Genomic DNA, 19,392 nt, shown 5'->3' on the forward strand with positions numbered 1-19,392 from the left:
AAAACCTTTCTTGGTATAGATTATAAATTCAGAAGCCGGTTAAAATGAAACGAATATTTTAGCAACAATTCCATTGTTAATTAACAATTTACAGTCGCAATAACAACCAAAATAATCATAAGACATTGATTAAACTTAGAAAGATTATATAGGTGTGTTGCATATTTAATATTTTGTCGACAAAATAAAAATTTTTCATTTTTTTGCATAATCTTTAAATGTTTAAAAAAAAATTGTTATAAACAAATTAACATTTCTTAGAAATTGTTTATTATATTCTAATTTTAAAAAATACTTAAAATGCGTATTTCATAGGTCTTGAAAATTAATGCTTTAAAAAAATTTTCCAACCATTTGCAAAAAAGTTAGAAAACAGCAAAATAAATATACGATATCTCCATTGTTCATAATTTGTTTTAATTGTTTCAAAGCTTAAAAGTGAGTCTATGGTACAATCTAATTACTCACAAAGGATGGCAAAAATTAGTGCAATGGTTATATTTTAACCAAAGATTAAAAATACTTTCTTTTGTAATTTTTAGCGCGAAACTAGGCTTGATACAGAGCCGGAGATAAAATGTTCACTCGAAGCGACTGACACGCTTAAACTCGCGCGAGTTGTGTATGTGGGCGGGTAGCTACGGTACTGTATTATTCTACTTTCGCGCGTGTAAATTACAAAAAAATATATTTATAATCTTTAATTAAAATGTAAACATTAAGCTGATAATCGATATTGTTTTATAAATAATTAGCTTGTACTTTAAACTCACTTCTACGCTTTGAAAGAATTAAAAAAAATTATTAACACCGTAGTAATCGTATGTTTACTTTGCTGTTTCATAACTTTTTTGCAAATGGTTGCAAAAAAGTTTTAAAGCATTCATTTTCAAGATATTTGAAATGCACATTTTAGCTATTTTTTAAAATTATAATATAATAAAAACTTCCTGAGAAACGTTAATTTGTTTATAACTATTTTTTTTAATATTTAAAGATTATGCAAAAAAATAAAAAATTTATATTTTGTCAACAAAATGTTAAATAGGCATCTCATTTTTATAAGATTTCAAAGTTTTATCAGTGTATCATAATTATTTTGGTTATTATTGCGACCGTAAATTATTAATTAACAATTGAATTGTTGCTAAAATATTCGTTTAATTTTCACCAGCTTCCGGAACTATAATCTAAACCAAAGAAGGCTTTTAAGTCACCAAATTATTTAATTATTGGTAAATAATTACTTATCTAACACTTTATTTGAAAATTAAAGATTTTGTTGGGAAAACCCGCATTTTCCGAGGAAAATTTTCGTCGGAGCAGATCGGGAAAAACACGTCTCTGCAGAATTTAATCACGGTGAATTTTTATTTGAGTATTTTTGTTGTAAAGTTAAAATCTTCGGAGTTCTAGAGCAATAATTGAAAAAAACACGATTTTCAGGCGCCATTTTGTTTATAAAAAAAGTAGCACACTATCTGAGGACTTTGCATACCTATATTATTAATATATAGGATCTTATAATTCGATTCCAGCAATAAAATTGCTGGTAAATAACTTTTCCGAAAAATGGCCTATTCTCCGATAATCAGCCCAGACTATATGGGAAAAATATAAATATCTGTGTACAATAATTAATGAAAATAATGAAAACACAGAAGAGATTAAAGCAAGAATAGGGCAGGCAAGAAATGCTTTCAACAAACTGAAAAAAGTATTCTGTAGCAGGGATATTACAATTTCTTTAAAGATAAGACTTCTGAGATGCTACGTCTTCTCCGTATTATTTTATGGGTTGTAGGCTTGGACATTAAAGAAATATGTTTCTGATAGATTAGAAGACTTCGAGTTATAAGCCTAGAGAAGGATATTAAGAATAAGTTGGGTGGGATACGAATGTCGAGTTGTTGAGGAGAATAAGAAAAAAAGAGATCCACGAGGAAAAAGTTTTCCTGTAATTGGCTGTATACCACATATTACAAAAAACAAGTAAAATCCTTTATAAAAGGTATATTTGTTAAAATGTTAGGGATTTTAACAAATATACCTTTCATAAAGGATTTTATCGTTTTTTAAAGAGAGGTTTTAAATACAATTTAAGTTAGAAAACTGAAACAAGAGGGTAAAATTGAAGGCAAGAGAGGAATGGGACGCAAGAAAATGTCCTGGCTCCGGAATATAAGGCAATGGACAGGGATTAAAGACATACAATATCTGATACATATTGCAAGAAACAGAGAGTTAATGGAAACTGTGAGAGAAAATCTGTCATTTAAATGAGAGAGAGTTCGCCGGTAAAATGATATACCATAAACTACAAAAAAATCCAGTTAGAATTTTAAAAGTGTCATTTTACTGTAAAATATGTGTCATCATAGTAATTACACTAAATCTAATTACGCGCATTAAACCTCAGCTGCTACCAGCTATAATATATATAGCATCTCAAATAATTAGGTAATATGATAGTGAGGGAGGTAAAGCAAAATGACGAAGAGAATATGAATAATAAATAGCACACGTGCTTCTGAGTCCTTTGACATTATAAAGTTCGGTGTTCACTTAGTTATTCGTACGTTCATATTAATTTTTAGGTCTGGATCCCGCGTATGAAAAAAAAGTTGATTAATAGCAAGCTGAAAATTTGTTAATAGCTTAAGGGTGTCTAGTCGGATAAACTTTGATATATGGGAACACTGGAACAGGGGCAGTTTTAATTGTGGAACAGGTTAAAAATTTGGAACGGTCAGATTACGAAAACGGCACATTTATTTTGTCCGACAAAATAGACTTAAACTCTCCGAACAGAGATTAAACTCTCATGCAAAAATCAGACTGCTATTTATCACCAAATGGGCGTTTTAATGAGTGGAACATGTAGAATATTTCAAATGACAGGAATTATGACAGGTGATAAATAGCAGTCTGATTTTTGCATGAGAGTTTAATCTCTGTTCGGAGAGTTTAAGGGCCGGTTGTTCGAACGCTAATCAACAATGATCACTATCAATTATTTAATTACTGTCACCAACTGTCAATGTCAACTTTGATTGGGTTGCTGAAAACATAATTGATTATAATTCTGAGATGAGTTAATCAATTAACATAACAATTGTTAACATAATTGATTAACTAATTTCATAATTGTAGTCCATAATTATGTTTTCAGCAACCCAAACAAAGTTGACATTGACAGTTGGTGACAGTAATTAAATATTTGATAATGATCATTTTTGATTAGCGTTCGAACAACCGGCCCTAAGTCTACTCTGTCGGACAAAATAAATGTGCCGTTTTAGTGGACTGACCGTTTCAAATTTTTAACCTGTTCCACAATTAAAACTGCCCCTGTTTAAGTGTTCCCATATATCAAAGTTTATCCGACTAGGCACCCTAAGGCTACGGCTCCACGGGCTGGAAATTGACGCTAGCAGTAGCCGCAAAACGAACTTAAGGTTCCACGGAACGGAATAGGAATAGCCGAACTGAACCGACTACGCACAAGTCCTGTAGTCGGTACAATTCGGCTATTCCTATTCCGTTCTGCGGAACCTTAAGTTCGTTTTGCGGCTACTGCTAGCGTCAATTTCCAGCCCGTGGAGCCGTAGCCTTAACCTATTAACAAATTTTCAGCTTGCTATTAATCAACTTTTTTTTCATACGCGGGATCCAGACCTATTTCTTTTAGTTAGGTGTAACGTATTAAACAGAGTAAGCTTTTTGACACTTTGATACCATTATTCTGACCTTATTAAATTTATAAATGTTAAATATTCGTGTCGAAAACTATTATTGGAAAATCTATATCTCTAACTATATGGCTTGTTGTGTGACACACGCTTAATGCCGTGACAGATATTCTTCCTCCGTCTTCTGACGATAATATAATTTTATCGTTTAGAGTACGCCAATGTATTAAGCAAAACGGGTTTTTATACCGTCTCTGACAGTTTAAAAGACGGAACGGAAAGCCATTTGAGTATTCTCGGTGTGCTGAACGGATAAAAATCAAGAAGGAATAATAGGTGAATTAAGTATATCTCGACCACATTGCGAACCCTTCCGAACCCCGTCGACTTGGCGTGCTGAACGATTTCGACCTTTCATTTACCCCATACCGTACGAGAGGTGATCGTAATTCCTTACATGTCTTTTCCCCTGACGAGTTGAGAATGTTCACTCTTTATAGGTCCATTTCACACTCGTAAATAAATGTAATTCCTATCATCGTTTAGTATCATTCATTCATGTATCAAATATCGTCACATCGGCCCGAGTTTTGCGAACGTCCGACATGTAGATTGTAATTAACAAGTAAATTAACCAGTAATTAACGCTAATTATCTTATCTTTTGCATGTTTTGGTTCTAAAATAAATATCTAAAAAAACGAATCCTGCCTTCGACGAATTTGCTATCCGATATCATCACAGTCTCAGTTTTTCCCTTTTCAGAAGAGCCTGTGCCACTTTTCTTCGCGAATCATTCCAGTTCATCATGTCTTCTTCATTGAAACCTTTTTTTTCAAGTCCTCTATCACACAGTTCTTCAATCTTCTCTTCGGTTTTTCTCTACCTCTCCTTCCATCAACTTTATCTTTCGTTCCATACGTCCGACGTGACCAAACCATTGAAGTCTCTGCTATTGAACCGTTTTTGAGACTGTAGTCACTCCGTTTCTTTTCCTAATTACATCGTTCCTGATCTAGTCCCTACTACTCTTATCCAATATCCACCGTAACATTTTTATTTCAGCTACTTCCATTTTCTTTTCCTTTTTAAGGCCACACTTCACAACTGTACATAAACACCTCATCTCACTTTTGCACATTTTTTCTTCTATCCCTTCACCGATTTTTCGGTCAGAGAATACTTCACTCATTTGTTTCCAGTTAAACTACCCAGCCTGTATCCTGTGGATTGTCGACCTAGTGTTCCATTTTCGGTTTTTTTTCCCTGGAAGCCGTCTGTTGTGAACCGGTCGTACTGCAGCCACTTGGCTTATTGTGCATCTTCCATTACTTTGTGAAGCCCATTCCAGAATTTTGGAACCCTGTACCAGCTTATACAGGTCTAGTGGGTGGGTGCCATATAATACTTTTAGTCATTTCGATGTCTCCGAAAAGTGTTTGCCGCCTTCGATCCAATGGCTCACAGTCATGCAAGATATGGTTGCTGTTTCAGGTTCTCTACAGAGTCTGCAGCTCAAGTCTCCATGAAACAGCCCCTTGTATGCAGGTGACCCTTATCTGGCGTATGCCCAGTGAGAAAACCTGTTATGACTCTGAGCTGATAGCTGCTTGTTTTCAGCAGTAATTTAGCCCTGCTAGCACATGTCCTATAACACGTGGTGACAGATATGAACTCCTAAAATTAATTATGCAGGGAAAGATTCAAGGAAGGCGCAGCATAGGTAGGAGAAAACTGTCCTGGCTGAGAAATCTCAGAGAATGGCTTGGATGCAGCTCAACTGAACTCTTTCGGGCTGTAGTGTCGAAAGTGAGAATAGCAATGATGATTGCCAACCTTCGTCGCGGAGATAGCACGTAAAGAAGAAGAAGCACATGTCCATCCGATATATATCTTGCCATGTATTTGACCGGGTATACCCTTCCAGTGTGAGTTGTGTTGGCTACTAGTCCAGGCTTTTTTACGTTCGCGGACGGTGCTTTTTGGCATTCCTACTCATTCTGACACAGGTATTTTGTCGCTGATGATCTCCTGGTAAGTGCATCAGCTCTTTCTTTGCCGTATATGCCCCGATGACCTGGAGCCCATACCAGTATAACACTGTTATGTTGCTCCAGTCTGTCAAGTTCTTGTCGACATTTCCACACTCGCCTAGAGTTCACTTTAGGGCTTATAAGAGCCCCAATGGCTGCTTGGCTATCTGTGCATATGTTAACCCGCCGCATTTCGAATGCCCTCAAGCTGTTTCTATTTTCGGTTACGTAGGAGGAAAGGTATTTTATTTCCCGTAATCGTCCCAGATTTTCGCCAAGACATTTGATGTCTTCAATCATTCCTATTCCTCCCGAACACACATAGGTACTCAGTTTTCGACCTACTAGCATTAACTCTTTCAACTCTTCTTCAATTCTCCCACTTCCCCAAACATTTCGTTGCTCTTCTCCACTAACACAATGTCATTCGTAAAGAGCATTGATCAAGAAGCCACGCACCACTCTCTTATTTTCTGTCAGTACATGTATTTCAAGATTATACAGGGTGTTAGTAAATAAGTATGAAAAATTTTAAGGGCTAATTCTACATGAAAAATTAATACCAGTTTGCTCTATAAACATATATGTCCGCAAATGCTTAGTTTCGGAGATACGGGTGTTGAAATTTTTATTTTAAACTGCCAATTTACTTGTTGCTCTAAGACCAGTTGAGCTATGAAAATGAAATTTGCTGAGTTTTAGGAGGTAGTTATTACGAATTTTTTGACATACAGTTTAGAATTTTGTATTCATCATTGGCGCGCCTACGGGCAATGGTCTGAATTTTTTTAAAGAAAAAAATAGTACGCCACTGAGATATTTCGAATTAAAAATTATTTTTAAATTTCACGTCTAATTTATGATAAAAAACTTTCTTTTTTTTTCATATGATGCACTGTTTTTATGCAGAAAAATAAAACATCTTGGCGCGTATTTTTCATTTCTTAATACATCATCAAGAACTATCCAATATAATAATACTAAACTAAAACAACAACAGAAAATATTACTTATAAGATTTCAACTAGGTGCAAAGCTGCAATAAATGTTTAAAATGATCTCCTTTACAGGTAACAGAAGAATTTTATATTCATCATTGGCGCGCGTACGGGTAATGGTCTGAATTTTTTGAAGAAAAATATAGTACGCCACTGAGATATGTCAAACTAAATCATTTTTGAATTTCTCATTCAATTTACGACAATAAATCTTTCTTTCCTTTTTTTCATACGAGGCGCCGTTTTTATACAAAAAAAAGAATGTGTGTGTACTTTGTACGCACGTAAGAAGTTATACTTCTATTATAATATAATTTCAACGAAATAAATATACCTACTTAACAGTTACAATACAAAAAATTAACAATAATTACCAAAAATTAACAATAATTACCAAAAGTGAACCAAAACAACAATGCCAAATATTAAAAAAAAAAGAAAAAAATATGAATCGTCCGGGATTTGAACCCGCAATCTTGCGATTTTTTGATCTCTGGTCTAATGCTCTACCAACAAGGCCATCAAGCCGCATGCTACTTACCTTTCAGATATACATAATTATACATCACGGTGACAAATGAAATATAAAAATAGATGTTTTATAATTTTACGCCCAAGGAAGACAAATCCAAAGACACAAAATTATAATAAAAAACCTTTTAAACCACCTTTTTCAAATTGCGCAAGTTGTATTATTAATATTAATGTTAATAAATGAAATATAAATATTTTGATGTTTCACAATTTGACAATTCACTTTTAACTGCAGTGCCTTAAAAATTTTAAAGCACTAGTGCCTTAAAGTAGCATTTTTAACGCTCCTATGGAGTCCTAAAAATTGCATTTTTAACACGTTTGTAGAAAAATATATTTAAAAACACTAATATATTTTCATTCCACACCTTTTCTGGACTGATACATACATAAATTAAAACATTTTGAAGTATAACTTCAAAAATATAATCATCATCATCATCATCATCATTCTCTTTGCCTTATCCCTATGCGGGGTCGGCTTCCCTAATTGCATTTCTCCACACAATTCTATCTTGGGTCATATCAATGTTAATACCCTTTAACAAAAAGTCCTGCCTTATCGCCTCCCCCCAGGTCTTCTTTGGTCTTCCTCTCCTACTCCTTCCAGGAATCTGCACTTCAGCTATTCTTCGTATTGGGTGATTAACGTCTCGACGTTGAACATGACCAAACCATCTTAACCTATGCTCTCTCATTTTGGCATCAATTGGTGCCACACCTAGACTTCCCCTAATATACTCATTTCTAATTTTATCCTTCTTTGTCACTCCACTCATCCATCTAAGCATTCTCATTTCCGCCACATGCATTCGTTGTTCCTCTTTCTTTTTTACTGCCCAACATTCAGTTCCGTACATCATAGCCGGTCTTATGGCTGTTTTATAGAATTTTCCCTTCAGCTTCATTGGAATTTTTCTGTCACACAACACACCACTCGCTTCTTTCCACTTCATCCATCCAGCCCTAATTCTACTGCATGCATCTCCATCTATTTCTCCATTACTCTGTAATACCGATCCTAGGTACTTAAAACTATTGCTTTTCACAATCATTTCACCATCCAAAGATACCATTTTATTTGTAGTAGCTCCATCTTTAAATGAACATTCCAAATACTCTGTTTTTGTCCTACTAAGTTTTAAACCTTTTTCCTCCAGAGCTTGTCTCCACTGTTCCAGTTTTTGTTCTAAGTCTCTTTCACTATTTCCTACTAACACGACATCATCAGCATACATTAAGCACCATGGAATGTTACCCTGTAGTTTCGCTGTTATCTGGTCCATAACTAATGAGAATAAATACGGACTAAGCACAGAGCCTTGGTGCAATCCTACTTTCACATGAAATTTATCAGTCTCTCCCACACCTGTCCTAACACTAGTTGTTGCTTCCTCATACATATCCCTCACAATCTTTACATATTCACCAGGGACTCCTTTCTTATTGAGTGCCCACCACAGAATCTCTCGAGGAACTCTATCATATGCTTTCTCAAGATCAATGAATACCATATGAGCGTTTGTTTCTTTACTCCTGTATTTTTCCATCAACTGCCTTATAATGAAAATTGCATCTGTTGTTGATCTACCCTGCATAAAGCCAAATTGATTCTCGGATATTTCGGTCTCTTCACGTATCCGTCTGTCAATTACTCTTTCCCATATTTTCATGGTGTGGCTAAGCAGTTTTATAGCCCTGTAGTTTGTACATTGTTGTATATCTCCCTTGTTTTTGTAAACAGGTACCAGTATACTGCTTCTCCATTCGTCTGGCATTTGTCCGACTTCCATAATTCTATTAAATAGACCTGCTAGCCACCTTGTTCCTGTCTCTCCCAATGCTCTCCATACTTCTCCAGGAATATCAACTTCAAAAATATAATATGAAAACTATTTAAAAAGGCAGTATAACTATTAACTAACCTTTGTTGTTTCTCTTCCCACAAATTTTAAAACGCAACAAACATACATAACCAAACCGTCAACCGTCCAAACCACAGCTGCGCTACAGTTGCCATATTGGATAATTTTTGACATGTCATTTGAACATCCAATCAGAACAAAGTTATAATGCGCATGCGCCGGGATCGTAGGTTTTAACATATAAAAATTCACCCTCATATCGCGCGTAAAGAAGTATAACTTCAAAAATAAAATATCTTAACGCTTACCAAGTATTTGAAGTAGTTTCCATATGCATAGAAACTTAGTTCAAATACTTTGTAAATGTTAAGATGTTTAATTTTTTTGCATAAAAACGGCGCCGCATATGAAAAAAAGGCAAGAAAGATTTTTTGTCGTCAATTGAACGGGGAATTCAAAAATGATTTTTAGTTTGACATATCTCAGAGGCGTATTATTTTTTTCTTCAAAAAATTCAGACTATTACCCGTACGCGCGCCAATGATGAATATAAAATTCTTCTGTTACCTGTAAAGGAGATAATTTTAAACATTTATTGCAGCTTTGCACCTAGTTGAAATCTTATTAGTAATATTTTCTGTTGTTGTTTTAGTTTAGTATTATTATATTGGATAGTTCTTGATGATGTATTAAGAAATGAAAAATACGCGCCAAGATGTTTTATTTTTCTGCATAAAAACAGTGCATCATATGAAAAAAAGGAAAGAAAAGTTTTTAATCATAAATTAGACGTGAAATTTAAAAATAATTTCTAATTCGAAATATCTCAGTGGCGTACTATTTTTTTCTTTAAAATAATTCAGACCATTGCCCGTAGGCGCGCCAATAATGAATACAAAATTCTTAATTGTATGTCATAAAATTCGTAATAACAACCTCCTAAAACTCACCAAATTTCATTTTCATAGCTCAACTGGTCTTAGCACACCCCGTATCTCCGAAACTAAGCATTTGGGGACATATGTTTATAGAACAAACTGGCATTAATTTTTCATGTAGAATTAGCCCTTAAAATTTTTCATACCTATTTATTAACACCCTGTATAGGTAGGGACTCGAAGAAGAACCATGATGCAAACCAATCTGGAAAACTTTCGGCCAATCTGGCAAAAGGCCTTATAGGTGGAGTCAGAGTCAATACAGTTTTTGCTTACGGAAAAAATCAAAAAGATAGAACTTTTCGTAATTTCATTAAGAAATGTAATAATTAACATATCAAAAAGTTCTACTCCAGAACTGGATGCTTCATTTATTATTACAAATATACAAATATACAAATATACAAATGAACTGCGAAATTAGTTTTTTTTCAAATACCTGCGAAAATATAAATCTTGGAAAAATTTTGACTTGGCCATTGAAAAACTCAGAAAATTTTACACAAAAATCCTTATATAAAGACTTTTCTAAAATTAAATCTATAGCCTCTATAATTTTTTATTTATAACGGTAAAGTCACCCTTCTCACAAACATTAGCGCACTATATAGTAGCGTTCAGTACAATAATAATTTAGTTCTAACGTATACAAATATTTGGGGGAATTTAAATGAACCAAACCCCCATAAAATTTTTATGGGGTGCACAAGTTAGGTTAAATCGAATTATTTTTGGTCCCACAATCTGTGATTTAATTATTTATGACCTTCCTTTTTGTTACACCCTGTATATATAGGTATATATTCCTTTATTGTTATCAGGCAATAACACAAACACCTATTATCTGATTACGATTCCCACTGCGGCTTAAAGTTCTAGTAAATTATTCTCTATGAATTTTAGTTTGTGTTAGTTACAGTTGAAGAGTGATTTGTATTAGCTCGAACACGATCCAAAACTAATTACTTCTGGGACTCATAGAGGAAATTAGACCATATATGCATATACGAATTGAATACAAAACAATATTAATGTGATTTCCATGTTATATATCGATAGGAATCCACAATATCATTTGCCTTTGTTATTTTTAGTTATTTCGGTTAGAGAAACAGTTTTTAAAAAGTAAACAAAAAAAATAAGCTTTTGTGTTTCCCTCTCAATGTTCTTAAAGAACTAAAATTAAATAAAAAAAGAATGTGTGTACTTTGTACGCACGTAAGGAGTTATACTTCTATTATATGATTTCAACGAAATCAATATAGGTACTTTAAACAGTTTCTCTACTACTTTCCAAAAATTTTTATTAGAACAATACCAAAAATTAAAAAAACTAAAAGAATAAAACACACACAAACACATTGAAAAATGCCACAAATGATTTCTGAACAATAATTGTTGCCAAAAATTTTTTACAATCATAAAATCTATAAAAAAAAAATAAAAAAATGATATAACTTGCATTGGGCTTGAACCTACTTCCCGTGTATCCCGCCGTACGAGAGTCGAAGAGATTTCAAACTGCACCACCTTCGCGTATACGTTATGTGGGAATATACACAAACTAAACAACTTTTTGACATTTTGTTTATATAAATTTTTATAAGTTTGATTTTTGTCGAATTAAAATACAACAATATATAGAGTAAGAAAACGATACATTAGATGAAAATTTGTAGAAAGTTTGTTCATAATCAGATTATGTAAATTAAAGCATTGCCTACTAGGGGTATAGCATAGCAAGTACTAGGTAAGTACATTATTTTTTTTACATTTTCCAAATAGGTATGAAGATAATTTTTTATTGGAATACAACTGAAACATTTAGAATTACGTACCTGTGGCTTTTCAAAACTATTTAAAAATCACTATAATTATAAATTTGATTTTATTTCTGTCCTCACAACAATAAAAACTAATATATTATACAACATTTTTGTTTACCGATAACCTCCATATTGAACAATTATTGACAGATCATTTTAACACCCAATCAGAGCCCGTATAAAGACTAATACCAAACTGTCGGTGTGCGCATGCGCGCAGATCAATATAAATTCACCCTCAATTTCAATCGCGCCTAAAGAAGTATAACTTCAAAAAGAGTGTGTGTACGGGTGATTCCATTTCAAATCACTCAATTTTGGATCAAAAAAACTTTTGGATCTCCAATTTGTCTGAAAATTGGTACATAATATGTAAATGCTATATTATAGATTTATAGCAGATTCTATATTATAGCATCTGCGGGATGTAGAAATAAAACATTTAAGATCGAATTGTCTTCTTCTTCGTCTTCTTCTTTTTTTTCTGAAAATGTTATTTTAAGCGATTTTACAGTGATTTGGTATTTATTTAAACAAATTTGCATTTTATATCATAAAGTATCAATGGAAAACGTAATATTTTAATAAAAGGGACTCAAAAATATCATTATATGGCATTATAACAAGTTATTTTAATTCAAAACAAGTTTTTGATCAAATTTTATAGTGTAGAAAACGTTAAAATACCTTTTTTTTTTTACATTTTTCTCCATTCCCAAAATACATCATAATCGATTTGGCTGAATATTTGCCCACAGATAGCCAAAACACAGAAGTTTAAGCAGTTAGAAGGATTTGAATTATATTATAATACCAAAAAAGTTACATGCAATATCGTAGTCAAATATATAGACATCTACTGTAAGTACAATTAACTCGGAAAATTTCGACCTCACGACAAAAATTGTTCAAAATAAATTATTGTAAATACGATTATAATAATTGTAAATATGTACGATTTATTTGGAACAATATCAGTTCCTGCCATTTTTGTCGAAAATTTAAAAATGGCGGAGATATTGAGCAAAAACGGTTCTGCTTTAAAATCAAGATGGCGGCTAAGGAAGCGTTCAAGTAGGTATTATGTAACGCAATTTTTGAATATTTTTGAACCCCCCAACCTGCGTTACGTAGTACTTGAACGATCCCTAACGTAACGGAGGAATTCATTCGCGATTTTAAATTTAGGCTACTATTGACCCCCTAAAGAGTAGAAAAATAAAATTTTGGGCAGCTCGGCATGCAAGATCAAATGCTATCCCGATTGGACTAATATACTTTTGAGTCTGATATTATTGTATGTAACGTTTTTGGTATTATAATATAATTCAAATCCTTTTAACCACTTAAAGTCCTATATTTTGGCTATCTGTGGACAAATTTTCAGCCAAATCGATTATGATGTATTTTGGAAATGGAGGAAAATGTAAAAAACTGTATATTTTAACGTTTTTTACACTATAAAATTTGATCAAAAACTTGTTTTGAATCAAAATAACTTGGTATAATGCCATATAATGACATTTTTGAGTCTCCTCTATTAAAATGTTATTTTTTCCGTTGATACTTTACGATAGAAAATGCAAATTTGTTTAAAATAAACACCAAATCACTGTAAAATCGCATAAAATAACATTTTGAGAAAAAATAAGAAGAATACTTTTTGATCTAAAATATCTTATTTTTAAGTCCCGCAGAAGCTATACACCAAGTTTCAGAAAAATCGGAGATCCCCCGATTGCGATCGGGTGTCCGAGTGTCCCCGCAATTGCTTTTCTCGTGAGAAATCGTATAAACTCTAAAAAACGTCGTTTTCGACAAAAAATTTAAATTATAATTTTTTCATGAGCTATAAGCCTTTCGATTTTCTGCTGTATTTTCGTCAAATTTTAAATCATTAAAAATGGTAAATTCTCGAAAAATAATGTTAATCCGTCATTTATTGACGAACTAAAGCGTCCCAGCAATTGCTTTTCCCTTAAGGAATCGTAGAAAATCTAAAAATCGTAAGAGTTTTATACACAATTTTAATAGAAGTATAACTTCTAACGTGCGTACAAAGTACACACACATTCTTTTTGAAGTTTACTTTTTTACGATCGAGAGTGAAATTTTATAATACCGGGCGCATGCGCACACAGACAGTATGTAGTTCGTTGCTAATCTTTCAAGACATGTATGTATCAGCGCTGTCAGCGCAAATAAGTCATTAAAAGGATATTATTAGTGTTTTTAGTAAATGTATTATTTATTATAATTTTTGTGTCTTTCGATTTGTCTTCCTCGGGAATAAGATATTTTATAATAATAGTAAGTATATTTAAAGTATTTTTGTATACTTCACTTGGTCTATTAAATTTGTCAGTATGTATGAAAAATCTTGTAACCTGTCAAAGCGAAGGGAATATAGCTCAGTGGGAGAGCGTGTGACCGGAGATCGAGAGGTCCCGGGTTCAAATCAAAATACAAATAACCTGTTAAGTATATTTATTACTTTGAAATTATATAATAGAAGTATAACTTCTTACGTGCGTACAAAGTACACACACATTCTTTTTTTTTTTCTATATGAATAAGTCCAAAAAATACAAAAACTATTTAAAAAGTCATTACAACTATAAAGTCACTTTGTTTCTGTTCTCACAACTTTTAAAACACAACTTAACAACCATAACCATAATAATAAAAATGACAACACATTCTTTAACCACAGCCGCCATATTGGATAATTTTTAACATGTCATTGGAATACGCAATCAGAGCAAACGTATAACGTATCTACGCGTAGTACCAACAATTTTTGATAAATTCGCCCACATTCACATTCACTCCCAATCGTGCCTAAAGAAGTAGATATAACTTCCAAAAACTGGCCACTCGGGGAGTGCCGACAGAAGTGACAACTTCTTTTGTTTTCTCTTTGAGCGACCTCAGGCGTTTGCTTCGCAAGCGCTTTCCGGTACACACTCGGTTTCGACTGTCGGATCCACAAAGTGCGAATCTTGACACATCAATATGAATAATATTAGTCTAGTCGTTAATACCCCAATCGACACCTTCTGGTGCAAAACTTAAGCGTGACATATGGTGTGCCCTCGTTAACAGTGGAACAGTAGCAGGAATTTTGACTCTGATTTCAAATTCCTTTAATCTAAAAATAAAAATGTATACCATTTTTATTCAGTTGCAATGCGAAGGAAAAACAATCTTATTTTTCAATTAGAATACGGAGCGCAGTCCAGCACTCTGAATCGACGATTTTCGACTCTTATTGGAGTCATCATCGGAGAGACTTAGGCCTGCTGCTCCATACTCTAAGTGACCAACAACGAGAGTTTATCCCCCACATCACAACTGAGGTGAATGGATTAGGTGACTAGCGTCATCTGGCAATTGAAAGGTAAGGTAAAGTTTTCAATCCTAATAGCGACATTAATTATATTGAAAAATATTAACAATATTACTAGATGATTTTTAAATTAAAAACTTATTGGTCCATTTCCCTGGTGACACCTCCAGGCTTCTACAATATGCAAGCCAAATGGATGCTGCAGTGAAGACAATAAGTGTTGGTCACTTAGAGTATGGAGCAGCAGGCCTACGTCTCTCCGATGAGACTCCAATAAGAGTCGAAAATCGTCGATCAGACAAAAACATATTGTTTACTAAATTTATTATATGGTTTTTCTAACAAATCTATCATAGAAGTCTGAAGGGGCGTAAGTTATTATCGTTTTCTCGGAAATTCGACGAGCCTTTCTTAAAAATTCCTGTCGGATGGTTATAGTTATATTTATGGATGTTTGTTGTTTATTTATTATATGGGACCGTTCAAGTATTACGTAACGCAGGTTGGGGGGGGGGATCAAAAATCTTCAAAAATTGCGTTACGTAATAGACGCCCATTGTAGTGCGTTACGTGTGGGGGGGGGGTCAAAATTTTCAAAAATCGCGTTACGTAATACTTGAATGCTCCCTAAATGGCTACCTTTATACAGTTACTGATCATCTACTCAATAAAAATACAATTGCTGGTGAACACGTTGTTTTGCGGATAATGGAAAATCAACAGGAAAAATGCAAAAATGTTGCGATAGATAACTACTTCACTTCGTTGAAATTGGCCAAGGTCTTGTGGGAACTTTGAATCGCAACAGAAAGGAAGATTTTCTAAGCGTAGTGTGAAAATAGAGAGTTGTAATGTCACTTGAAAATATTTTGTGAAATCATACTTCCAAGTGCCACGGCTGTAACAAGGCAATGTGTGGCAAATTTTAAAAACTGCAAACTGTATGGCGTTCCAAAGGTTTTTGATAGGCAGCGAACGTGTTAAACAATGAAAGTGAAAAATCAAATCAGATTCTATCGTCTAGAGTTGATATGATTTCTTTAAATTGAATTTTTATTGATTTAAGAACTTGGGACCAAAATGATCCCTTCAGGTTCTAGGTAGGTATGCTAACCCAGACTTTCTAGTGTTAAACATTTTAGTAGCAAATGTTTAATTTTAATTGAAGTATAACTTCTTACGTGCATAGGTAAAAAGTACACACACATTATTTTTTTATTTACTTTTTTTCTGTTTCAAAAATTATGTAATACTTTTTGTGATAAGTGTATTCTCAACTATAAATGAATTATAAAAATACATTATATCTACAAACTGTTTTGTGTTTATTACTTACATGGTTAGCTCATCTCCTTCGCCTAATAGGCATCTGACCGGCACATAAATGAACGTCGTCAGCAACGGGATGCCCCAGCCTATTAATATCATGCCCTTCAGGAGGTTCCTCTGGGAAATGAATGCCCAGACAAGGACCGTATGCAGGTAGAGCCCCTCGCACAGCATCCACGAGTAATTTGATATGAGACAAGTGTAGAGAACGGTGTGAAGAGCTATACAAACTGCCTGAAAACAAATTTGTACAGAATTACATACTACCAAAAATAATGATAGTCCAGGCTGTATGCCCGCCCCCGTTAGGTAAATTATTCCGATTCGTTTTTTTGCACAAACTTACTCAACAAGAGGTCCTCATAACAAATCCACAGGGTGCCAGGAGGTACCGTGGCCGGAAAATTGTTTAAACAATTTTTTTTTTAATTCAAGAATCTTTCACTGTGGATATTTTTTTTTAGATTTATTGGGTCATTATAAGCAAAAAACGTCTCTTGTGATTTTTCTCTAAAATTGATTGTTGTCGAGTTATATGCGATTTAAAATTTGAAAATTGCGAAAATGAACATTTATCGCCAACCGTCACTAAAGTCATTCATTATTGTACTCATTTGCCGCCATTTGCGGCAGTAAAGTAACACTTTATTGTACTGAAAGAATAATTTTACTTTACCTGCCGCGATTATTAATCAAATTAACTGAGATTGATTGTAAGTGGTCGATGGCAGTAATCGATTATTTATTTGAGTGAACTTAAAATTTATTTACTTTAATTATTAAAAATATTATACAAACTTTATTAATTAATTACTATTAATTACTATTAATTAGTATTAACTTTATTAATTAAATTTATGTCAGAAAGTGGAATTCTGTAGCTTTTGCAATTATTATATTCATCAAACAAATCAAAACTACAGATTTAGTAATTAGGTATTCAATATTGATAACTATTGATTAAACATCGAAACGGCCATTATTCAAAATCATTCTGTCATTACTGTCAAAATCTAAAAAATGATTAAATATTTTAAGTTATATATTAATGCAAATAAAGTATGAAATACTTTATACCTATTATACCTAGAAAATACAACCAATTTTAAATTAAAAAATTCTGTGGCAAATAGACATGCTCTAATGCCATCCACTCTCATCACACACACACACAAAGTATGAAATTCTGTTTTAATTAATTCGATTATATATAGGACGGTGATAGATATTTACTGATAATTTGTTAGTAGATATATTTATTTAGATTTTCTACGATTCATCAATGGAAAAGCAACTGCGGGAGGCTACACTTCATAGACAATGACGTAACTATTAAACGTTATATTTAATTTTTGGTATTTTATTTTAAGTAAAAAAATTAGTTTAATTTTTAAACAAAAATACAATTAAACTTTTTAAAATATATTTATTTCGTAGAAATCATAATAATAGAAGTATGACTTCTTACGTGCGTACAAAGTACACACACTCTTTTTTTATTTGTGTTAATGTTTTTTATGATTGGCGATAAAATTTTGTATGCACCACATCAGTAAAGACTCTTTATCAAACTCGTCTGTTACTCGCCTCGCTCCCTCTGCTCGTAATATCAGACTCGTTTGATAAAGAGTCACTTTACTGACTTGGTACATAAATATCTATTTCATGGCTTAATAACTCGGTATATATATAATAAGCGAGTCTTCTACAGCTGTCGCCGCTTCTCGCATCCTAATCTCCAGCGATTTCTGTCGAAGCAATCTTCAGTTTTTAAGTCTCTGGCGGTCATTGCATCTTCGACATCTTCTCTCCAGGATCGTCTTGGTCTACCTCGTTTTCTTCTTGTGGGTGGAGTCCATTTTTCTATTTTTTTCGGCCATCTATTTTCAGGCATTCTCTGAAGGTGTCCATACCAGTTAAGTCTTTTGGCTTCGATTGTGTCTATTATATCTAGATCGATTTCCATTTGTCTCCTAACATCTTCGTTTCTCACCCTATCAAGTCTAGTGAGTCGGCAACATCGTCTCCAATAGTTCATTTCCATTGCCTTGATTTTTGACTTGTTTCTTTGGTTGATTTCCCAGAGTTCAGCACCGTACAACCCAATACTTTCTATTATTGTTTTATACATTCTTCTTTTATTTTCTTTTGTTATTTTATTACTCCACAATAGTCCGTGTAGCTGTCTGGTGGCTGATCTTGCTTGGCCAATCCTGGAATGTATTTCGTCGTTACTCCCTGCTTTTGAAGATATTCGGACTCCTAAGTATTTGAAGACTTCTGTTGGATTTATAGTTCCCATTTCAATTTGTAGGCGTTCTGGTGTTTCTCCTACAACTAAGTACTCGGTTTTTTGTATATTAATTGTAAGGCCCCACTTAGTGTACTCCTCTTCCAGTTTTCTGAGCATATAGTCTATATCACTCTCGTCTTCAGCTAGAATGACTTGGTCGTCAGCGAAGTGTATTGTGTACAATCTATCGTCATCGATTGGGATACCCATATTGCAGCACTTTCTTCTCCACAGTGAGAGTGCCTCATTTAAATATATTTTAAAGAGTGTAGGTGCTATGCAGCAGCCTTGCTTTACGCCCTTACTAATAGGAATTTCTCTCGTTAATTTGTTTCCAGTTTTAATGTTTACCGTCATATTTTTGTAAAGCTGTTGTACTGCTTGTATATTTTTTTTGCTTTTTCCTTGTTTTTCCATTGCTATCCAGAGCATTGAAAGTGGTACACTATCATATGCCTTTGTCAGATCAATAAAAACTATATGGGTGGAAAGGTTGTGGGCTAATCTTTTCTCAATAACTTGCTTTAGAGAAAATA

At 33.5% G+C, this 19,392-nt stretch overlaps 1 protein-coding gene across 8 annotated transcripts in view; it reads right to left on the reverse strand.

Moving 5' to 3' along the window:
- The window catches only part of LOC114324400 (calcitonin gene-related peptide type 1 receptor-like), a 553,725-nt gene that overhangs the window by 94,794 nt on the left and 439,539 nt on the right, over positions 1 to 19,392 (reverse strand). For all 8 annotated transcript variants that reach the window (XM_050649000.1, XM_050649001.1, XM_050648998.1 and 5 more), the window contains one exon: positions 16,571 to 16,797. In XM_050649000.1, coding sequence (XP_050504957.1) covers positions 16,571 to 16,797 — 227 coding nt within the window. The remainder of the gene's footprint in view (positions 1 to 16,570; positions 16,798 to 19,392) is intronic.

This window comes from Diabrotica virgifera, chromosome 4 (genome assembly GCF_917563875.1).
Source record: "Diabrotica virgifera virgifera chromosome 4, PGI_DIABVI_V3a".
Lineage (NCBI taxonomy): Eukaryota > Metazoa > Arthropoda > Insecta > Coleoptera > Chrysomelidae > Diabrotica > Diabrotica virgifera.